General features: G+C 39.5%; 1 protein-coding gene across 3 annotated transcripts in view; it reads left to right on the forward strand.

Moving 5' to 3' along the window:
* Positions 1–18,725, forward strand: part of LOC117258359 (protein-serine O-palmitoleoyltransferase porcupine-like) — a 67,718-nt gene that overhangs the window by 1,010 nt on the left and 47,983 nt on the right. For 2 of the 3 annotated variants that reach the window (XM_078170362.1, XM_078170363.1), the window contains exons 2-4: positions 8,763–8,905; positions 9,310–9,502; positions 17,340–17,383. In XM_078170362.1, coding sequence (XP_078026488.1) covers positions 8,770–8,905; positions 9,310–9,502; positions 17,340–17,383 — 373 coding nt within the window. In that variant the 5' untranslated portion in view covers positions 8,763–8,769. Of the gene's footprint in view, positions 1–8,762; positions 8,906–9,309; positions 9,503–17,339; positions 17,384–18,725 lie in introns of those variants that run through there. The other variant, XM_078170364.1, reaches the window with a different exon arrangement.

An 18,725-nucleotide genomic window follows, 5' to 3' on the forward strand; every position in this document is an offset into this window, starting at 1 on the left:
GACAAAAGAAGAAGAAGAAAACACGTTTAAATAAATTAGTTAGCAATTAGCAGCTTTAAGCTTCAGATTAGGTTTGTTAAAAATGTGAATGGGTTATTTAAATCGACTTAATACTAGGGATGGGCAGCACAAGCAAAAACACTATTCAAAAATCATGGCAACTATTCGACAATTTTTCGACGCTCGCTTTTGGCTCGCCGCTCGCGCAGAAAACTGACCAGACAGCGAAACAATCACTGCAGGGCGTGAGCCAGCCACGGAGCTGCGCGGTGCGGCGCCGCTGGTGTGGATGACACAATCGGTTAACATGGGCGCCGAAAGGAAACTGGCCTCGCTTCTCGGCGCTTTGAGGCTATTCGCAGCGCTTCCGTGGGCGGTGTGGCCCTGGTGTTACGGTCCCTCGCTGCCTCCTGTGTGCCTCGCTCTCAAATTACTGTGCATACTTGTTGTAGACTTGTGATATGCAAGCTTTGCCTCACAGAGTTTGCACTGCACCTCATTTTCGTTTATTTTGTCGAAGTTGTTCCACACGGAACTTTTTGATGACTGTAGTAGTTTCTGCATGTTTCTCCTGTTTGTAGAAGAGCATCAAACTAGCTGGTAGCCCATCTCACACCGCTGTAGCAATCCTATACTGCCCTCGTGCGGTTAGGAGCTGAATTGCATGTCAAATAAAGGGGGGGGGGGGGGGGGGGATAAGACGGCGAATAGTAATAGTCGCATTAAAAAATTGATTTTTCAAAAATAAAATGACTATTCGAAATTCGAAAATCGTGACCCATCCCTACTTAATACATGTTTTCTACATTTCTGGCATCTCGTCCCACTTCCCAGTTGATATATCAGGAGAGAGAACTCTACAAATGTATATTCTGTTTGAGTGTTGAGACTGTGAGACCGACGTTACTGAACAAAAACAAAGCCATCAGTGATGGCTGTGAAAATGTATAGTGATTTAACACTTAATATGACACGATTGTCACCATACCTTCTCAGTTTGCCATTGACTGCTCCAGTGGCTGCCGCTACAATGTCTCACAATGTGCTCGTCTGCAGCTGTGGCTGATAGCCATTATTTATATATACAGTACAGGCCAAAAGTTTGGACACACCTTCTCATTCAATGCGTTTTCTTTATTTTCATGACTATTTACATTGTAGATTCTCACTGAAGGCATCAAAACTATGAATGAACACGTGGAGTTATGTACTTAACAAAAAAAGGTGAAATAACTGAAAACATGTTTTATATTCTAGTTTCTTCAAAACAGCCACCCTTTGCTCTGATTACTGCTTTGCACACTCTTGGCATTCTCTCCATGAGCTTCAAGAGGTAGTCACTTGAAATGGTTTTCCAACAGTCTTGAAGGAGTTCCCAGAGGTGTTTAGCACTTGTTGGCCCCTTTGCCTTCACTCTGCGGTCCAGCTCACCCCAAACCATCTCGATTGGGTTCAGGTCCGGTGACTGTGGAGGCCAGGTCATCTGCCGCAGCACTCCATCACTCTCCTTCTTGGTCAAATAGCCCTTACACAGCCTGGAGGTGTGTCTGGGGTCATTGTCCTGTTGAAAAATAAATGATCGTCCAACTAAACGCAAACCGGATGGGATGGCATGTCGCTGCAGGATGCTGTGATAGCCATGCTGGTTCAGTGTGCCTTCAATTTTGAATAAATCCCCAACAGTGTCACCAGCAAAACACCCCCACACCATCACACCTCCTCCTCCATGCTTCACAGTGGGAACCAGGCATGTGGAATCCATCCGTTCACCTTTTCTGCGTCTCACAAAGACACGGCGGTTGGAACCAAAGATGTCAAATTTGGACTCATCAGACCAAAGCACAGATTTCCACTGGTCTAATGTCCATTCCTTGTGTTTCTTGGCCCAAACAAATCTCTTCTGCTTGTTGCCTCTCCTTAGCAGTGGTTTCCTAGCAGCTATTTGACCATGAAGGCCTGATTGGCGCAGTCTCCTCTTAACAGTTGTTCTAGAGATGGGTCTGCTGCTAGAACTCTGTGTGGCATTCATCTGGTCTCTGATCTGAGCTGCTGTTAACTTGCCATTTCTGAGGCTGGTGACTCGGATGAACTTATCCTCAGAAGCAGAGGTGACTCTTGGTCTTCCTTTCCTGGGTCGGTCCTCATGTGTGCCAGTTTCGTTGTAGCGCTTGATGGTTTTTGCGACTCCACTTGGGGACACATTTAAAGTTTTTGCAATTTTCCGGACTGACTGACCTTCATTTCTTAAAGTAATGATGGCCACTGGTTTTTCCAAAAGTTTGGACACACCTTCTCACTCAATGCGTTTTCTTTATTTTCATGACTATTTACATTGTAGATTCTCACTGAAGGCATCAAAACTATGAATGAACACATGTGGAGTTATGTACTTAACAAAAAAAGGTGAAATAACTGAAAACATGTTTTATATTCTAGTTTCTTCAAACTAGTGTGTGTGTATACACACACACACACACACACACACACACACACACACACATATATATATTTATATATATATATATATATATATATATATGGCCTTTTATTGTGGCCAGCCTAAGGCACACCTGTGCAATATTCATGCTGTCTAATCAGCATCTTGATATGCCACACCTGTGAGGTGGGATGGATTATCTCAGCAAAGGAGAAGTGCTCACTAACACACATTTAGACAGATTTGTGAACAATATTTGAGGGAAATGGTCTTTTGTGTGTATAGAAAATGTTTTAAATCTTTGAGTTCAGCTCATGAAAAATGGGAGCAAAAGTGTTGCGTTTATATTTTTGTTCAGTGTATATATATATATATATGTGTGTGTGTGTGTATATGTATATATGCATGTATGTATATGTATATATATATGTATATATTAGTGCTGCATGATTAATCTAATCGCAATCGCGATGTCAGGCTGTGCGATTACATAACCGCATAAAAGGCTGCGATTTGCGATTTAATGTAAATAAATGTTAACGTGTGTGCCTGTGAACGTGACTGCCTCTCCTGTAGTGTGTGGAGTTTGTTGACATCACGCCCACAAGCTATCCTGGTGTGTGCAGCCGGCATGCAGCAGTGACCAACACAGATGCTGAAGAAGAGCATGAGCACGAGCATGAACAGGCTGAGTTGGTGGCGAAAAAAACGTCTGTTACATGGCGATACTTTGGATTCAGGTACGGCGGCGTTGAACAGAAAGACGTGCTGTGTAAAAGTTTAAAAGTTAAAGTCGCCACGTCCCACACACTGTCTGTCCATAATAATAACTATGTCAGGTCAGTGCCCCCCTAATAAAATGTAGGGGAAACATTGAATCAAGCAAAAAGACTCATGATACCATTGGGTATAACGCGTTACAAAGTAACGTGTTAGAGTACTTTGATTACTTTTTGCAGTAACGAGTAACCTAACGCGTTAGTTTGCTGTTTGAGTAATCAAATACTTAAGTACATTTTCAAACAAGACATCAGTTATTTCCGTTACTTTTAGAACGCTGGTCCTTCAGCTCCAAAACAGCAACGGCTGTCATTTGGTTCTAATAACGGAGATAACGTTAAACCTATCAGTCTGAAAGAAGCCACGGAGCTTGTGGCTCGCTACGTGGTCGGAGAAATGCTGCCGTTGTCTAGGGTGGAGTCTAAATAGGTGGAGTAGGACTTGCTGACAGACATATTTCAGACTCAGGCCAATAGTATGTCACTGCAGATTCAGACCCGCAGTTCTGGACCCGCAGTTCTAGACCCCTTGTTTTTCGCGACAGTGTCCCCTACTGGATGGCTGTATAACTGCAACTAAATCAGCGTCTCATCCAAACACCACTGTTTGAAAGAAGTTACACTTTTAATGCTTTATTACAATTTACAATTTTAAAATTTTATTACACCCGAATTAAAATACCAAGATTTAATTGTTGATTTATGCCTGGGTGCTGTTCTGCATTATTATTGTTTGCTGGTTGTTTTGTATGGTTTGAGCCAACTATTTTAGTTCTTTATTTCTTAATATTCATCAGACTGCTCTGACTGGCACGCCAGAAACTTGCACTGCATTGGTCAAACCCGCTACAACATATAATAGGAAATGTCTGGTCTTGGGTTTCCAGTCCTCACTTTTGTTGTGGGAATTTGAAACAAAGGCTGTGAAATACAGAAATGGTTTGAAATGTTTTATTGTGTGCAGTGGTTACATCACACATCAGGGAGATCTGCAGAGAAAAAAAAGAAATCAAACATATCACAAAATTGAAAACAGAAACACTTAAAAAAAAATACCTATCACAGTCTACACTGAAATACTGAAGATTCTGGAGCATAGCAAATACATTATTATATCGACATATTAACAACATTACCTACCATTTGAATAGTGCCCCTTCCTTCCTCATCTGCCTTTCAATCCTCCGACAAAACTCCTCCACTTCACTGTAAAGGTAAACAGACAACATAATAATAATAACAATAACAAGCTAAACTGTTACCTACTACTTTAACCCATATTTGACGTGCCTTTCAGACTATCGTGGTAAAGACAGTCATATCATTTTAAACGTATCACTGTAAAACATCAATTTCGCTGTCTAATTAAGGTCAACAAAATAGTTTGATGGCATTAAACAAATAATGTGATTCACATTCAATACTCACACTCGGATCGTCGTCGTCCATATTCAATAGTTGCAATAGTATATTGGCTTCCAATGAAATAGAGGGTGCTGTTGCGAAATACAAGGGGTCTAGAACTGCGGGTCCAGATCTGCAGGTCTGAATCTGCAGTCTCCAGGTCTGCAGACACACCCTCCTTGACTCAGGACTTGCATTATGCCTGGTACACGCTACACGCTGGTACTCACCAATTATCCCCGGTCATCTTTCACGGCGTGTGTGATGTCATCGGGTTATTCTTGACCTGTTTTTATTACTTTGACTATTATTTGAGTCACTGCCAGAACTGTGTCTGTTCCATAGACTGTATAAAAATATGTGCCAGCTGACATGTTGTTGTAGTCACCTAAAAGCGTCAGCAGATATATATATGTATATATGTGTATATATATATGTGTGTGTGTGTGTGTGTGTGTATATATATATATATATATATATATATATATATATATATATATATATATATATATATATATATATGTACATATGTGTGTGTATATATGCGCTTTCAAGATGCAAATATCTCCATATTGATCTTAGATGTAAATACTGCATGTTTCTTTCAGATAAAACACATGTTTGACTTGTGAATGAGTCAATGGAATATGTTGCAATAATGAAAAAATACTGGCAATCATGTCCGCCTGGCACAAACCACATGTTTTGGACAACTGTGAAGTGACAGAATGTACCAGCATCATGGTTCTTATATTGCCAGATTCCAGAGAGTCTCCCCTCTTCAGATATGGCAGAATATGTCATTTTCCAACTTGCTATGCTGAGATACATGTAAAAATGTAAGAATTTAGTCACACAGATTTGTTTTTTCATTGATATAAAAATTAATATAAAATACAGGCACATAGAAGGACATGAAATGATGGCAAATCTGGTTAGCCCAGATTGTCCTGAAAAAAACAAGATATAGCATGTGTATGTAGCCTTTATAATGACTGTGATATGAGCTTAAAAGTAAAGGCAGTAAAAATACCCCAAAAATGCCTAGGGTCCATAGGGTTAAGTTGTATTTGGAATCATTTGAAACAGGTACTCTGCCTGATACATTTAATGATGCATTAATTTCTCTTATCCCTAAAAAGGACAGAGATACATCAGACCCATCTAATTTCAGACCCCTGAGTCTACTTGGGGTGGATCTTAAAATCCTGACAAAGACAATTGCGTCACGTTTAGAGAACGTATTACTAGACGACATAGGCGGTGATTAAGTGGGTTTTATTAAAAACAGGTCCTCAGTTGATAATATACGAAGACTTATGCATCTCACATATATGAATCGCTCTAACCCAGTACCGGTCGCGGCCTTCTCGCTTGATGCTGAGAAGACTTTTGACCGGGTGGAGTGGAGGTTTCTCATGGTAACTCTTTCAAAATTTGGTTTTGGGCCTGGCTTCTGTAATTGGGTTAAAATACTCTATTCCAATCCGAGAGCAGTTGTTCTCACAAATGGGCTGATATCAGATTTTTTCTGCCTTTCTAGGGGACAAGGTAGGGCTGCGCCCTCTCCCCACTGCTTTTCACCATAGTGCTAGAACCACTGGCTTCAGCAATTAGAGCTAATGTAAGAATTAAGCGTGTGCATGCAGGGGGGAGGGAGCACAAGCTGTTTATGTATGCTGATGATATTTTGGCAGTGATAGCAGATCCTGCCTCCTCTCTGCCGGTGTTATTGGAATGCATTGACTCATATTCTAAATTGTCAGGTTATAAGATAAACTGGCATAAATCAGAGTGTATGCCTTTATTGAATACATGCCACTCCAGTTATGTCACTTAATTTAATTTCAAATGGATGCCTTCAGGTATGAAATATCTGGGCATTCAATTAAATCCAAATTTAGATGAAGTAATGCTGTCAAATATGGAACCTCTCCTTCAAAAGATAAAAATGAATCTGGACAAATGGGGAAAATTGAAGCTTACTCTTTGGGAAAAATTAACGTGATAAAAATGGTGGTTGCCCCACAATTCAATTACATTTCCATGATGTTGCCTGTTAGCATATCACCACAGCTGTTTAAACAATTTGACAGGATTATCAAAGACTTTTTGTGGGACAAGAAGAAACCAAGGATCAATATAAAGAAAATGTGGTCACCAAGGAACATAGGAGGGATGGCTCTACCCAATGTTAGGCTATACAATCTGGCATTTGAAATGTCCAGATTGACTAAGCACTGGAAGGGAATTGAACCAGAACTGAGTTGGATTAATATCGAACAGGAGCTTGTAAGTCCCTTCAAGCCTTTGGACGTGCTTTCACATGGTTCAACCACTAACGGACAGGATTGCTTTTCAAACCCAGTACTGGCTCATTCTAAGGCAGTCGGAGAGAAGCACACAGGATGTGTGGTGTGTCGCACTTAAGACAATCATATGCCTCTATATGGCATAACCCTGCCATAAAGATCGGGAAAAGGACTGTCTATTGGTATGAATGGCTTATAAAAGGGATACACAAGATAGGTGACTTATATTTGGACGGAGTTTTTATTTCATTTTCTGAACTTAAGCAAAAATATAATTTGGAAAGTAAAGATAATTTTTGGAAGTACTTATAGATTAGAGACTATATAACTAAGGGCCAATTTATTCAGGGCAAGAGTCCAGTGATGGAATTTCTGGAACTGCCTTGTATAGCACACAGGGCAGCTGTGTTTTACAAAATCTTAAGTGGATTACAAAAAGATATTTGTAAAAATCTTAGGACCATCTGGCAGAAGGACCTTGGGTGTGACCTGAGAGATGAGGTCTGGCTAAAAATATTATCAAATACTGGGAAATGTATAAAGGAGGCTGGGGGGAAATTTACTCAGTGTAGGATAATACATAGGTTTTATTTTACCCCTTTTAAGCTCCACAGAATGGGTTAAATGGTTAATAACCTATGCTGGAAATGCCAGACTGATTATGCCTACTGGGGGACCAAACAGAGCTACCCAATATATCAAAATACGACCTTGCAGTGATAAAGGTAGGGGTGGTTACAGCTGCCCGAATGATCCTCAGATTGTGGAAAAGTACATCCTCTCCAGATATTAAAAAATGGATGGAATCAATGTTAGAGGTCGTATCATGTGAACACATGTTGGCTAAGATCAGTGATGACACTGAGAACTTTAAGAGGTCATGGGACTGCTTTCTTGCTTGTAACACTGCTGTGACACTGTGATGATCTAACTGGCTGCATTGATATCAGTATAATGGTTGACTGTCTATTTTGGTTGTTCTGAATACTATAAGTATTTATCACGGGCCTTTGGATGTCTTGTAACTAAAAGTAATACTGTCTGTTTATATATGTTATGTTTAAAGAAATAAAAACTTTAATGATAATAAATAAAGATAAACTCCATGTTGTGCCCACCCATGTATGACGATGGAGAGTTAGAGATTTATAGTGTGAAAATGCCCTAATTCTGAAATAAATAACTGAGAAGCCCATACATATTTACCACATAAATGCAGAGTGGATTTCAGGCTTCAGAATATTTTTTGTTTGAAATAAATTGGTCCAGCAGACACCAAGATATGTTAGTCAAAACCTGAGCAAGCAAACAGGCAGCACCACACGGAGGTGGGACACAGTGAGGCTTGTAAAGTTTACATACCTCTGAAATGACGACGGTCTTCTCTTTAAGGCGTAAAATTCGGAGGTCCTGCACCCACCCAAAGTTTGCTTGCCCATGAGCCCTTAAAGATTTGGCATTCCTAAATTCATCGCCGGTATAATAACTTATACCGTTGATGAGATAGAGGACAAGCTCAGCTTCAGTCAACAGCGGCAGGGCTTTTAAATCCAGAGTCCAGTCTCCATGCTCATACGGATCCACTCCACCTATTTTCTGGATTTTGTCAAGGTACCAAGCCTTTGGAACAGGATCCAGCTTGTCTCGGTACCGTCCGACACACTTTTCCTTTGCCCGGTCCATTTAAATCTCGCGAACGTTAACCAATTAGTCTAACGCCTTTGGATTTATATTTAATTTGTCCATTTGTCTTTGTTTCATTCAGTCATTTTCACAGGTTGTTGTGAGCTGTAACACATTTGGTAACAGTGTGTGTCTGTGTGTGTCCAGCTGCGGGATGGACCTGTCCAGTAGGCTGGCGGTGTGGCAGCAGCTGGCTGAGAGCTGTGGTGTCAGTACAGTCCAGCAGGGCCTGCAGCAGGTCTGGAGGCTGCTGCTGCTCTGCCTCATCTGCAGACTCTGTTTCAGACTGGGTGAGCTGCACTGAATGTATATCTACAAGTAGGCTCCTACTTCCACCACAAGAAGGCTCGTCTTACATATTTTTGATATAGGCTAGTTTAAAGCATATTTTGATATTGTCTGTACTGACATGCTGAGATAATGTTGCTTGATTACAACACCACACCTATCCAAGGTTGTATGTAGATATTTTGCTACCTTGTTACAAATAGTAACAATGACAATGAAAAAGAAAGACTTTGCAAACTAGTTACAAGATTTTCTGTGTCTTACATGTTTATCGCACCTGTCTAGAATCAACGCGAATTCAGCCAGTTTTGATGTGATGTGTTTTAGTCAGATGTAAGTCTCATTAAGGAAACGAGGCTGTAGGACCTGATCATAATCGAGATGTCTTCTTGCTTGTGTTCTTCAGGAGGTGTGTCCACTGTGAAACATGTCGTGTCAGTGTTGGCCGGGATGTATGGCCTCTTCCTGTTTTTTGAGCTGCACATGCTGTGGGTGCTGTTACTCAGTGTGCTTTGTTACCTCGTTCTGCTCCTCAGCCGACACTCCAGCAGCAGAGGCCTCTTCCTCTCGATCGTCATCCTCATCTACCTCCTCATTGGGTGAGAAAACACTGCAAAAGACACATAGTTCCAGTAACTAAAATTAATAATTGGAGTTTTTAAATAAAACAGACAAAATCACTTGTTAGTCAATTAAAGCAGTATGACACTTGCACCTCCAATAGTGGTGACTACATGCTTTGTCCATACTGTGCAGCAGTAATGTAATGTTGCAAACTGCAACATCACGCTAAGGCTGGGGGACAGGGAAAAAAATCCAACATAATATTTTTGACGAAATACCCCAATATTAATTTTGTGAAGCTATTATAGGGTTGACTGTTGGTACTCTCACACAATGAGATTTGTGTGGATACAATGACTTGGTCCATAAAGCCAAATAACAGAATAACGAGAATAGTCTGGTCAGTTCAGAGAATGACATTAGTGTTGCCCTGTGAGGCGAATTTTGATTTGTGATATTGGGCTTTATAAATAAAATTGATTGATTGATTGATTGACTGTACTGTAATGCTGCCTTGATACTCTGAGTCAAACCCTGAACTCTGAGCTGACTAACCCTGAGATGGAAAACTCAGAGTTTTCGGTTTCAGAACAGCTGACCAGAGTCAGTTTAATCACTCAGAGTATGTTAACTCTGAGTTAAGTTTGTGAGATTTTAAAGCTGACTTCACACATTTATCTTATTAAAAAAAGCCTGAGCCAGAGCAAGGTAGGGGCAATAAGTTTACACAAAATTTTATTTAGTGTTGCCCATTAATTCATCATTAAGGCATTTTAGATCTATTTGTTCAGCTTTAATCTGACGTGGACAAAACACAGGACCAACTGTGTGTGTGTGTGTGTGTGTGTGTGTGTGTGTGTGTGTGTGTGTGTGTGTGTGTGTGTGTGTGCGTGCGCATACATATATACACTGCAGAAAAATATAAACGCAACACTTGTTTTTGCTCCCATTTTTCATGAGTTGAACTCAAAGATCTAAAACATTTTCTATATACGCAAAAGACCATTTCTCACAAATATTGTTCACAAATCTGTCTAAATCTGTGTTAGTAAGCACTTCTCCTTTGTCGAGATAATCCATCCCACCTCACAGGTGTGGCATATCAAGATGCTGATTAGACAGCATGAATATTGCACAGGTGTGCCTTAGGCTGGCCACAATAAAAGGCCACTCTGAAATGTGCAGTTTTGCTTTATTGGGGGGGTCTGGGGCATAGACTGTATAAAATAATGGACGTAGTCACCGTGACGTCACCCATCTGTTTCTGAAGAATGGATTTGAAGCTCAAAATACTCCGCTCTGGATGTTGCCATCTTGGCAGCGCCTGACTCCGCCCGACTCCCCGACAATCAAAAATGGGCAAAGAGGCGGGCCAAAGGAAGCCTGGTTGCCTAAACACGCCCACCTTGCTAGGCGCTGCTAAGTTAGCTAAGGCTAACAAGCCAGGCTAAGAAGCTACGAGGCTAAGAAGCTACGAGGCTAACAAGCTACGCTACTTTGGCAAGCCCTGTGGTGTCGGCTGCTCCCGCTTGGTGCCAGCTCCCTCACGAAACTTGAGGTAAATTGAGTTTACCTGAAACTAACGTTATACAACAAATCTTGAAACAATGATTCAGCTGTTATTCAGATTACACAATCTTAAAAAACGCTTCAACATTTTTAAATATTGAATGCTAACGTTAATTATGGTAACGTGACACTGATAAAAGTCGAAGGGGACTGAAATGTATCTGTAACGTTAACGTTACTGTTATCAACAGCGCATTGCGAGATTATCATCTAGAACATGATAAAGAAATGTAGAAATTGTGAAAGAAAGGCAGTGTTATACTTGGTACAAGATGTTAATTTCTTTCAGTACATCACCGGTGTTGAGGTCATGGCCACTTGTTAACGTTATGTCTCCACCACGCCTGCTACACACAGCAGAAACTGTAAGTACCAGTTTTGGCTACTTGACTTTAGACAGCTAATATTACATTGTCTTCCAAGGACAAAAAGAAAGCATTTAAAAGACTGTCATCTACATTTTGAGGTGTTGCTCCCTGTTTTATTTTATCCTACATTTGTGACATAATAGTATTGTCAACAAAAAGAAGTGATACACCCTTTATAGTTAACTTTCTGTTTTTAATTGCCTAAAGCATTTATTACACTCATTTTACTTTCATATGCACAGTGTGGAGCATTGGTCACAGCTATGTCCGACGTGATGTCCAGAGAGCTGCAGAGACCTTGGGAAGCACCCTCAGCATGCCGGGCGTCCGTGTCTGCTGGTTTGGCTGGGGTGGACTGCAGTGGAGAGGCCTTTTCTCCTTCTTTTCCCACTCCCTGCGAGGAAGAGCAGCACCAGATGTCCTCTTCATCCACTGTGGCGGCAATGACATGGGGAAGGTCAGCAGTGTCAAGCTGGTCAGTATGATGAAGGAGGACCTGCACCAGCTTCACCTCCAGCATCCTGGCATTAAGATAATATTTTCTTCATTGGCCCAAAGGTGCAGGTGGGAGGCTGGTGGCAATCCAGCAAAGATTGATAAGGCCAGGAAATGTGTTTACAGTGTTATGGCTACATTTGTTCATAGTTTAAATGGTGCCATAATTGAGCACCCTCACATCAGACACATTCATCTCACACCTAGGAGAAATTATATGTTTTTAAGTAAATTAGTTAATTGTCTTAAAGACCACCTCCAAACGCAGTGAACTGCTTACTGTTGGCAGTGTCACTGCTTTTGAATTTGGCCTTTAGGACACATTTTGTTAGGCCTGAACATAGCCCAGGCTGTCATGGCTAATGTTGAGTTTTTGATATTCATCTATAACTTGTTTCAATAAAGTCTATTTACATTTGCACTCCTTTTGTCTTTGTTACTGACTGAATGTTGTATTTCACAATCAAATCTGACTGTCAATTGAAAGGGCAAACAAGTCATATGCTACAGATAAAACATAAAGCATTAATGTTTAACATTGCCACTGACAAAAAATTAAGCAGTCCATTTCTGTGTGGGCCTGATTATTTTAACTTTGTACTTGAAGATAACTAAGCACCTTACACCCAGTAGCAGAACCTGAGAAGATTTTGGAGAATAACCTTTGTTTGCTGCTCTGTTAGAAGTCTAGTTTTAACACAGAAGAATGTGACTGGATAAAAGGGCTCAAAGTGAAAAACAAAGAATTAGCTGGACACAATAGTTTTGAAGCCCCCAAGGAGGTATCACTTGTTCACTATGTTGCCAACTCTGAGAGGGTCTTCCTCAGGCAAAGGTATTGTGACGTTTTTATAGTGAGGCAAACAGAAAGATAGTCAGCCAATTATGTGTTGTTGTTTTTTTAGCCTCACTATATAAGCCTCAATACCGAGCAATACCAACAGAACCTTCTCATATGTCACAACGTCACAAATAAATAATACCTCCTGCGGGACTTAAAACTATTCAGTGTGCAGATATTTCCTTGTTTTTCACAAAATGAGAATAGTTTCTCAGTGAATTTTCTTCATTTGTCTTAAAGAAATGTTCAAACAAAACCAGCACATAACATCAGCTTTTCATTTTTTATACATTCTGCTAAGATAAATGCAAACTTGGGTAAATGTTAAGACATAAATGAAAACAAGATACCATTAATAACTATTATATTTTGTTAATGGTTTAAATCACCACTATATTTCCAATCATCACAGGAAACTGATGAAAGACAGCTTTCAAAAAAATTGCTTTTACTCTAAAGTAAATTTTGTCTGATCCATTTTATATAGCAAAAGTTATAACCATTACACAAACAGTTTAACAAAATTAAGTCAAAGCTTGCATTCATGAAAACATCCATATTAAAAGGTTACAAAAAGTACACATGAAATAAATGAAAAGATTTATAACAGTAATTATAAAACCTATGAATTAGGACCCAGTGTCATAATTTGCAAAATCTTAATTTCTTGTGAAACAACCTCTTTACTGTGGAGTAAATATCACATTGGCCTAGGCGTTGTAACTTTCCTCAAGTGTCCTACATGAGAGAAAAATGACAGGTTAAAAACACAGGTAGAAAACATTGACTACAGCCTGTCTTGGTTAAAAGCCCACTCACCACCAAAATGATCTTACTGCTGAGTAAGTGGCTGTCATTCATAAAATAGTTTTGTGTTTGAGTTCTGTAGATATTTGACTTTATATTTGAATGTGATTTTCAATTTAATAGAACTAACAAGACAGCCGTGCATTATCATGCTGCAACATGAGGTGATGGTCATGGATGAATGGCACAACAATGGGCCTCAGGATCTCGTCACGGTATCTCTGTGCATTCAAAATGGCATCAATAAAATGCACCTGTGTTTGGTGTCCATAACATACTCCTGCCCATACCGTAACCCCACTGCCACCATGAGCCACTCAATCCACAATGTTGACATCAGCAAACCGCTCACCCACACGACGCCACACACGCTGTCTGCCATCTGCCCTGAACAGTGAAAACCGGGTTTCATCCATGAAGAGAACACCTCTCCAATGTGCCAGACGCCATCGAATGTGAGCATTTGCCCACTCAAGTCGGTTACGACGACGAACTGCAGTCAGGTCGAGACCCAGATGAGGACGACGAGCATGCAGATGAGCTTCCCTGAAACGGTTTCTGACAGTTTGTTCAGAAATTCTTTGGTTATGCAAACCAATTGTTGCAGCAGCTGTCCGGGTGGCTGGTCTCAGATGATCTTGGAGGTGAACATGCTGGATGTGGAGGTCCTGGGCTGCGGTTGTGAGGCCGGTTGGATGTACTGCCAAATTGTCTGAATCTATGGAGCTACATTAGGGTCAAAAGTTTTGTACTTGAAAAAATAAAATTTTAAACTGAAAATTCATGTGTTGATCTTGAATTTTGAAAAATACAACAATGTATTCAAAATAAAAATAAGTGTATGAAACGTTTTTTCAGGTTAAATATAATTTTGATTCACTTTGGTAATTCTTTTGAATAAATAATTTATTTTCACTTTTCACTTCCATATATATTTTAACATTTGAGGTCTTATTTTTTTCAGTTGCATGTTTTATCTTATCTGAAGGCACTGTCACTCATGATTCCACACCCCTCTCAGTTGATGCCACACCCCCCACGCCACATCAGGGTCAAAAGTCTGAAACTGAAAAAAAGATTTGAAACTGAAAAAAGATTTGAAAGTGAAAAAAATAAGATCTGAATCTGAAAAGATAAAACATGCAACTGAAAAAAATAAGACCTCAAATGTTAAAATATATATATGGAAGTGAAGAGTGAAAATAAATTATTTATTCAAAAGAATTACAAAAGTGAATCAAAATTATAGTTAACCTGAAAAAACGTTTCATACACTTACTTTTATTTTGAATACATTGTTGTATTTTTCAAAATTCACATGAATTTTCAGTTTCAAATTTTATTTTTTCAAGTACAAAACTTTTGACCCTAATGTAGCTCCACAAGAAACACCTTTGGAGACGGCTTATGGTAGAGAAATGAACATTCACTTCACAGGCAACAGCTCTGGTGGACATTCCTGCAGTCAGCATGCCAATTGCACGCTCCTTCAAAACTTGCGACATCTGTGGCATTGTGCTGTGTGATAAAACTGAACATTGTAGAGTGGCCTTTTATTGTGGCCAGCCTAAGGCACACCTGTGCAATAATCATGCTGTCTAATCAGCATCTTGATATGCCACACCTGTGAAGTGGGATGGATTATCTCGGCGAAGGAGAAGTGCTCACTAACACAGATTTAGACAGATTTGTGAACAATATTTGAGGGAAATGGTCTTTTGTGTGTATAGAAAATGTTTTAGATCTTTGAGTTCAGCTCATGAAAAATGGGAGCAAAAACAAAAGTGTTGCGTTTATATTTTTGTTCAGTGTATATGTGTGTGTGTGTGTGTGTATATATATATATATATATATATATATATATATATATATATATATATATATATGTATGCACATATGTATATATATATGTATATATGTATGTATGTATATATATATATATATATGTGTGTGTATATATACAGTACAGGCCAAAAGTTTGGACACACCTTCTCATTCAATGCGTTTTCTTTATTTTCATGACTATTTACATTGTAGATTCTCACTGAAGGCATCAAAACTATGAATGAACACATGTGGAGTTATGTACTTAACAAAAAAGGTGAAATAACTGAAAACATGTTTTATATTCTAGTTTCTTCAAAATAGCCACCCTTTGCTCTGATTACTGCTTTGCACACTCTTGGCATTCTCTCCATGAGCTTCAAGAGGTAGTCACCTGAAATGGTTTTCCAACAGTCTTGAAGGAGTTCCCAGAGGTGTTTAGCACTTGTTGGTCCCTTTGCCTTCACTCTGCGGTCCAGCTCACCCCAAACCATCTCGATTGGGTTCAGGTCTGGTGACTGTGGAGGCCAGGTCATCTGCCGCAGCACTCCATCACTCTCCTTCTTGGTCAGATAGCCCTTACACAGCCTGGAGGTGTGTTTGGGGTCATTGTCCTGTTGAAAAATAAATGATCGTCCAACTAAACGCAAACCGGATGGGATGGCATGTCGCTGCAGGATGCTGTGGTAGCCATGCTGGTTCAGTGTGCCTTCAATTTTGAATAAATCCCCAACAGTGTCACCAGCAAAACACCCCCACACCATCACACCTCCTCCTCCATGCTTCACAGTGGGAACCAGGCATGTGGAATCCATCCGTTCACCTTTTCTGCGTCTCACAAAGACACGGCGGTTGGAACCAAAGATGTCAAATTTGGACTCATCAGACCAAAGCACAGATTTCCACTGGTCTAATGTCCATTCCTTGTGTTTCTTGGCCCAAACAAATCTCTTCTGCTTGTTGCCTCTCCTTAGCAGTGGTTTCCTAGCAGCTGTTTGACCATGAAGGCCTGATTGGCGCAGTCTCCTCTTAACAGTTGTTCTAGAGATGGGTCTGCTGCTAGAACTCTGTGTGGCATTCATCTGGTCTCTGATCTGAGCTGCTGTTAACTTGCCATTTCTGAGGCTGGTGACTGGGATGAACTTATCCTCAGAAGCAGAGGTGACTCTTGGTCTTCCTTTCCTGGGTCGGTCCTCATGTGTGCCAGTTTCGTTGTAGCGCTTGATGGTTTTTGCGACTCCACTTGGGGACACATTTAAAGTTTTTGCAATTTTCCGGACTGACTGACCTTCATTTCTTAAAGTAATGATGGCCACTGGTTTTTCTTTAGTTAGCTGATTGGTTCTTGCCATAATATGAATTTTAACAGTTGTCCAATAGGGCTGTCGGCTGTGTATTAACCTGACTTCTGCACAACACAACTGATGGTCCCAACCCCATTGATAAAGCAAGAAATTCCACTAATTAACCCTGATAAGGCACACCTGTGAAGTGGAAACCATTTCAGGTGACTACCTCTTGAAGCTCATGGAGAGAATGCCAAGAGTGTGCAAAGCAGTAATCAGAGCAAAGGGTGGCTATTTTGAAGAAACTAGAATATAAAACATGTTTTCAGTTATTTCACCTTTTTTTGTTAAGTACATAACTCCATATGTGTTCATTCATAGTTTTGATGCCTTCAGTGAGAATCTACAATGTAAATAGTCATGAAAATAAAGAAAACGCATTGAATGAGAAGGTGTGTCCAAACTTTTGGCCTGTACTGTATATTGCGCATGTTGCCATGAAGTGGCATTGTTGAATGATTGCACAGTCACATCAACACATTCTTTTGTAGTTTAATAAGTTCCTCAGTAATTTTGTGCAAATTCCCCATTGATCATAGTTTCATCAGTAGTTCTGAAACCTTCTCATTTCTGGTGTAGAATCCAAGTCTTGTAATGTCAGTTTTCTTTCTCTCTATTTCAGAGAGTTGCATTTAATTGACATGGTGACCTGGCATAAGATAAGAGGTAAATATTCCATTATTTGGTCTAAGAATACCGTCATTTAAGTTTTGTTCAGGTGTGTTATTTGTGCTTCTTGATTTGAATGTTTTTACAATACTGCAGTGTTTTCAAGAGTATATCAAACATTTTTCACAACTATGCATTTAAGAAAGGTTCCCTTTTCCTTTTGTGGGAGTGGTCTTAGACTTATATCAAAGATCATTTTCTTTATGTTGCTCAGTTGTTTTTATTTAAGCCATATCACACGAGAGGGAGTGATGTTGTACTGTATATCGTCACGGCTGTGATTCGGTCATAGGCACGAGGCCGCAGGAGGTCTGCACAGAAGAGTTCTGGCTTTCCTTTTCCTCGTCCTCTCCTGACGACCACTCATAATTTAATTCAGATGTAATTTTGGGGAAAATATCCATCTTCTTGGTGTAACGCTATAGTGTCAGTTTGCGTCAATGTAGCGAGTATGACAGTTGGTTAATTAACGGTTGTATTTATATATATATATATATATATATATATATATATATATATATATATATATATATATATATATATATATATGTATATATGTGTGTGTATATATATATATATATATATATATATATATATATATACATACATACATACACATATGTATAATGTGTGTATATCATGGCATGCCGTTCAGGAAATTATTATTATATAATATGAAGTTTGAATATATGGAATGAAAGAAAGTCTAAATATATTGAATGAAACTTTGATATACGGAATGAAAGTCCGAATATATTGAATGAAAGTCTGAATATATAGAATGAACCTCAAATATATGGAATGAATGTCTGAATATATGGAATGAACCTTGAATATATTGAATGAAAGAAATCAGACATCATCAAGGTACTAGCGCCAACTTGCGTTTCCTCTGTATGCTTGTATTGGATGCTGCAGCAAGAACACAGTGAATATGAGTGAGTCGGCGAGAGACATAGTGGTGGCAGTTTTTCGTGTGGATGCTTCTGCAGCCTTCAAATCTTTGTTCTTAATCTACTTTTTCTTATTTCACCCCTTTCTGCATTTGTTTGCCGATTAACTACTTCTGCATACTTTGTGCTACAGAAACTATTCAACTACCAGAACGTTCAGCTCGTTCAGGACATGGGTGCTTGTATCTTTCTTTTTTATAACTTTTATACTTTTTACAACATTAAGCTTTTTTAAACTTTTTCCCCATCCAAAACAATAGAGAAATTCTTCAAATCCTCTTAAACCCACTCCACTTTGAACTTCTACTGCTTCTGCATACTTTCAGGTAGAGACTTCACAAAACTTTGAACTATTAAACTTGTGTTCACCTTTTTCGATATCTTTT

The sequence above is a fragment of the Epinephelus lanceolatus genome, chromosome 8 (assembly GCF_041903045.1).
Source record: "Epinephelus lanceolatus isolate andai-2023 chromosome 8, ASM4190304v1, whole genome shotgun sequence".
NCBI lineage: Eukaryota > Metazoa > Chordata > Actinopteri > Perciformes > Serranidae > Epinephelus > Epinephelus lanceolatus.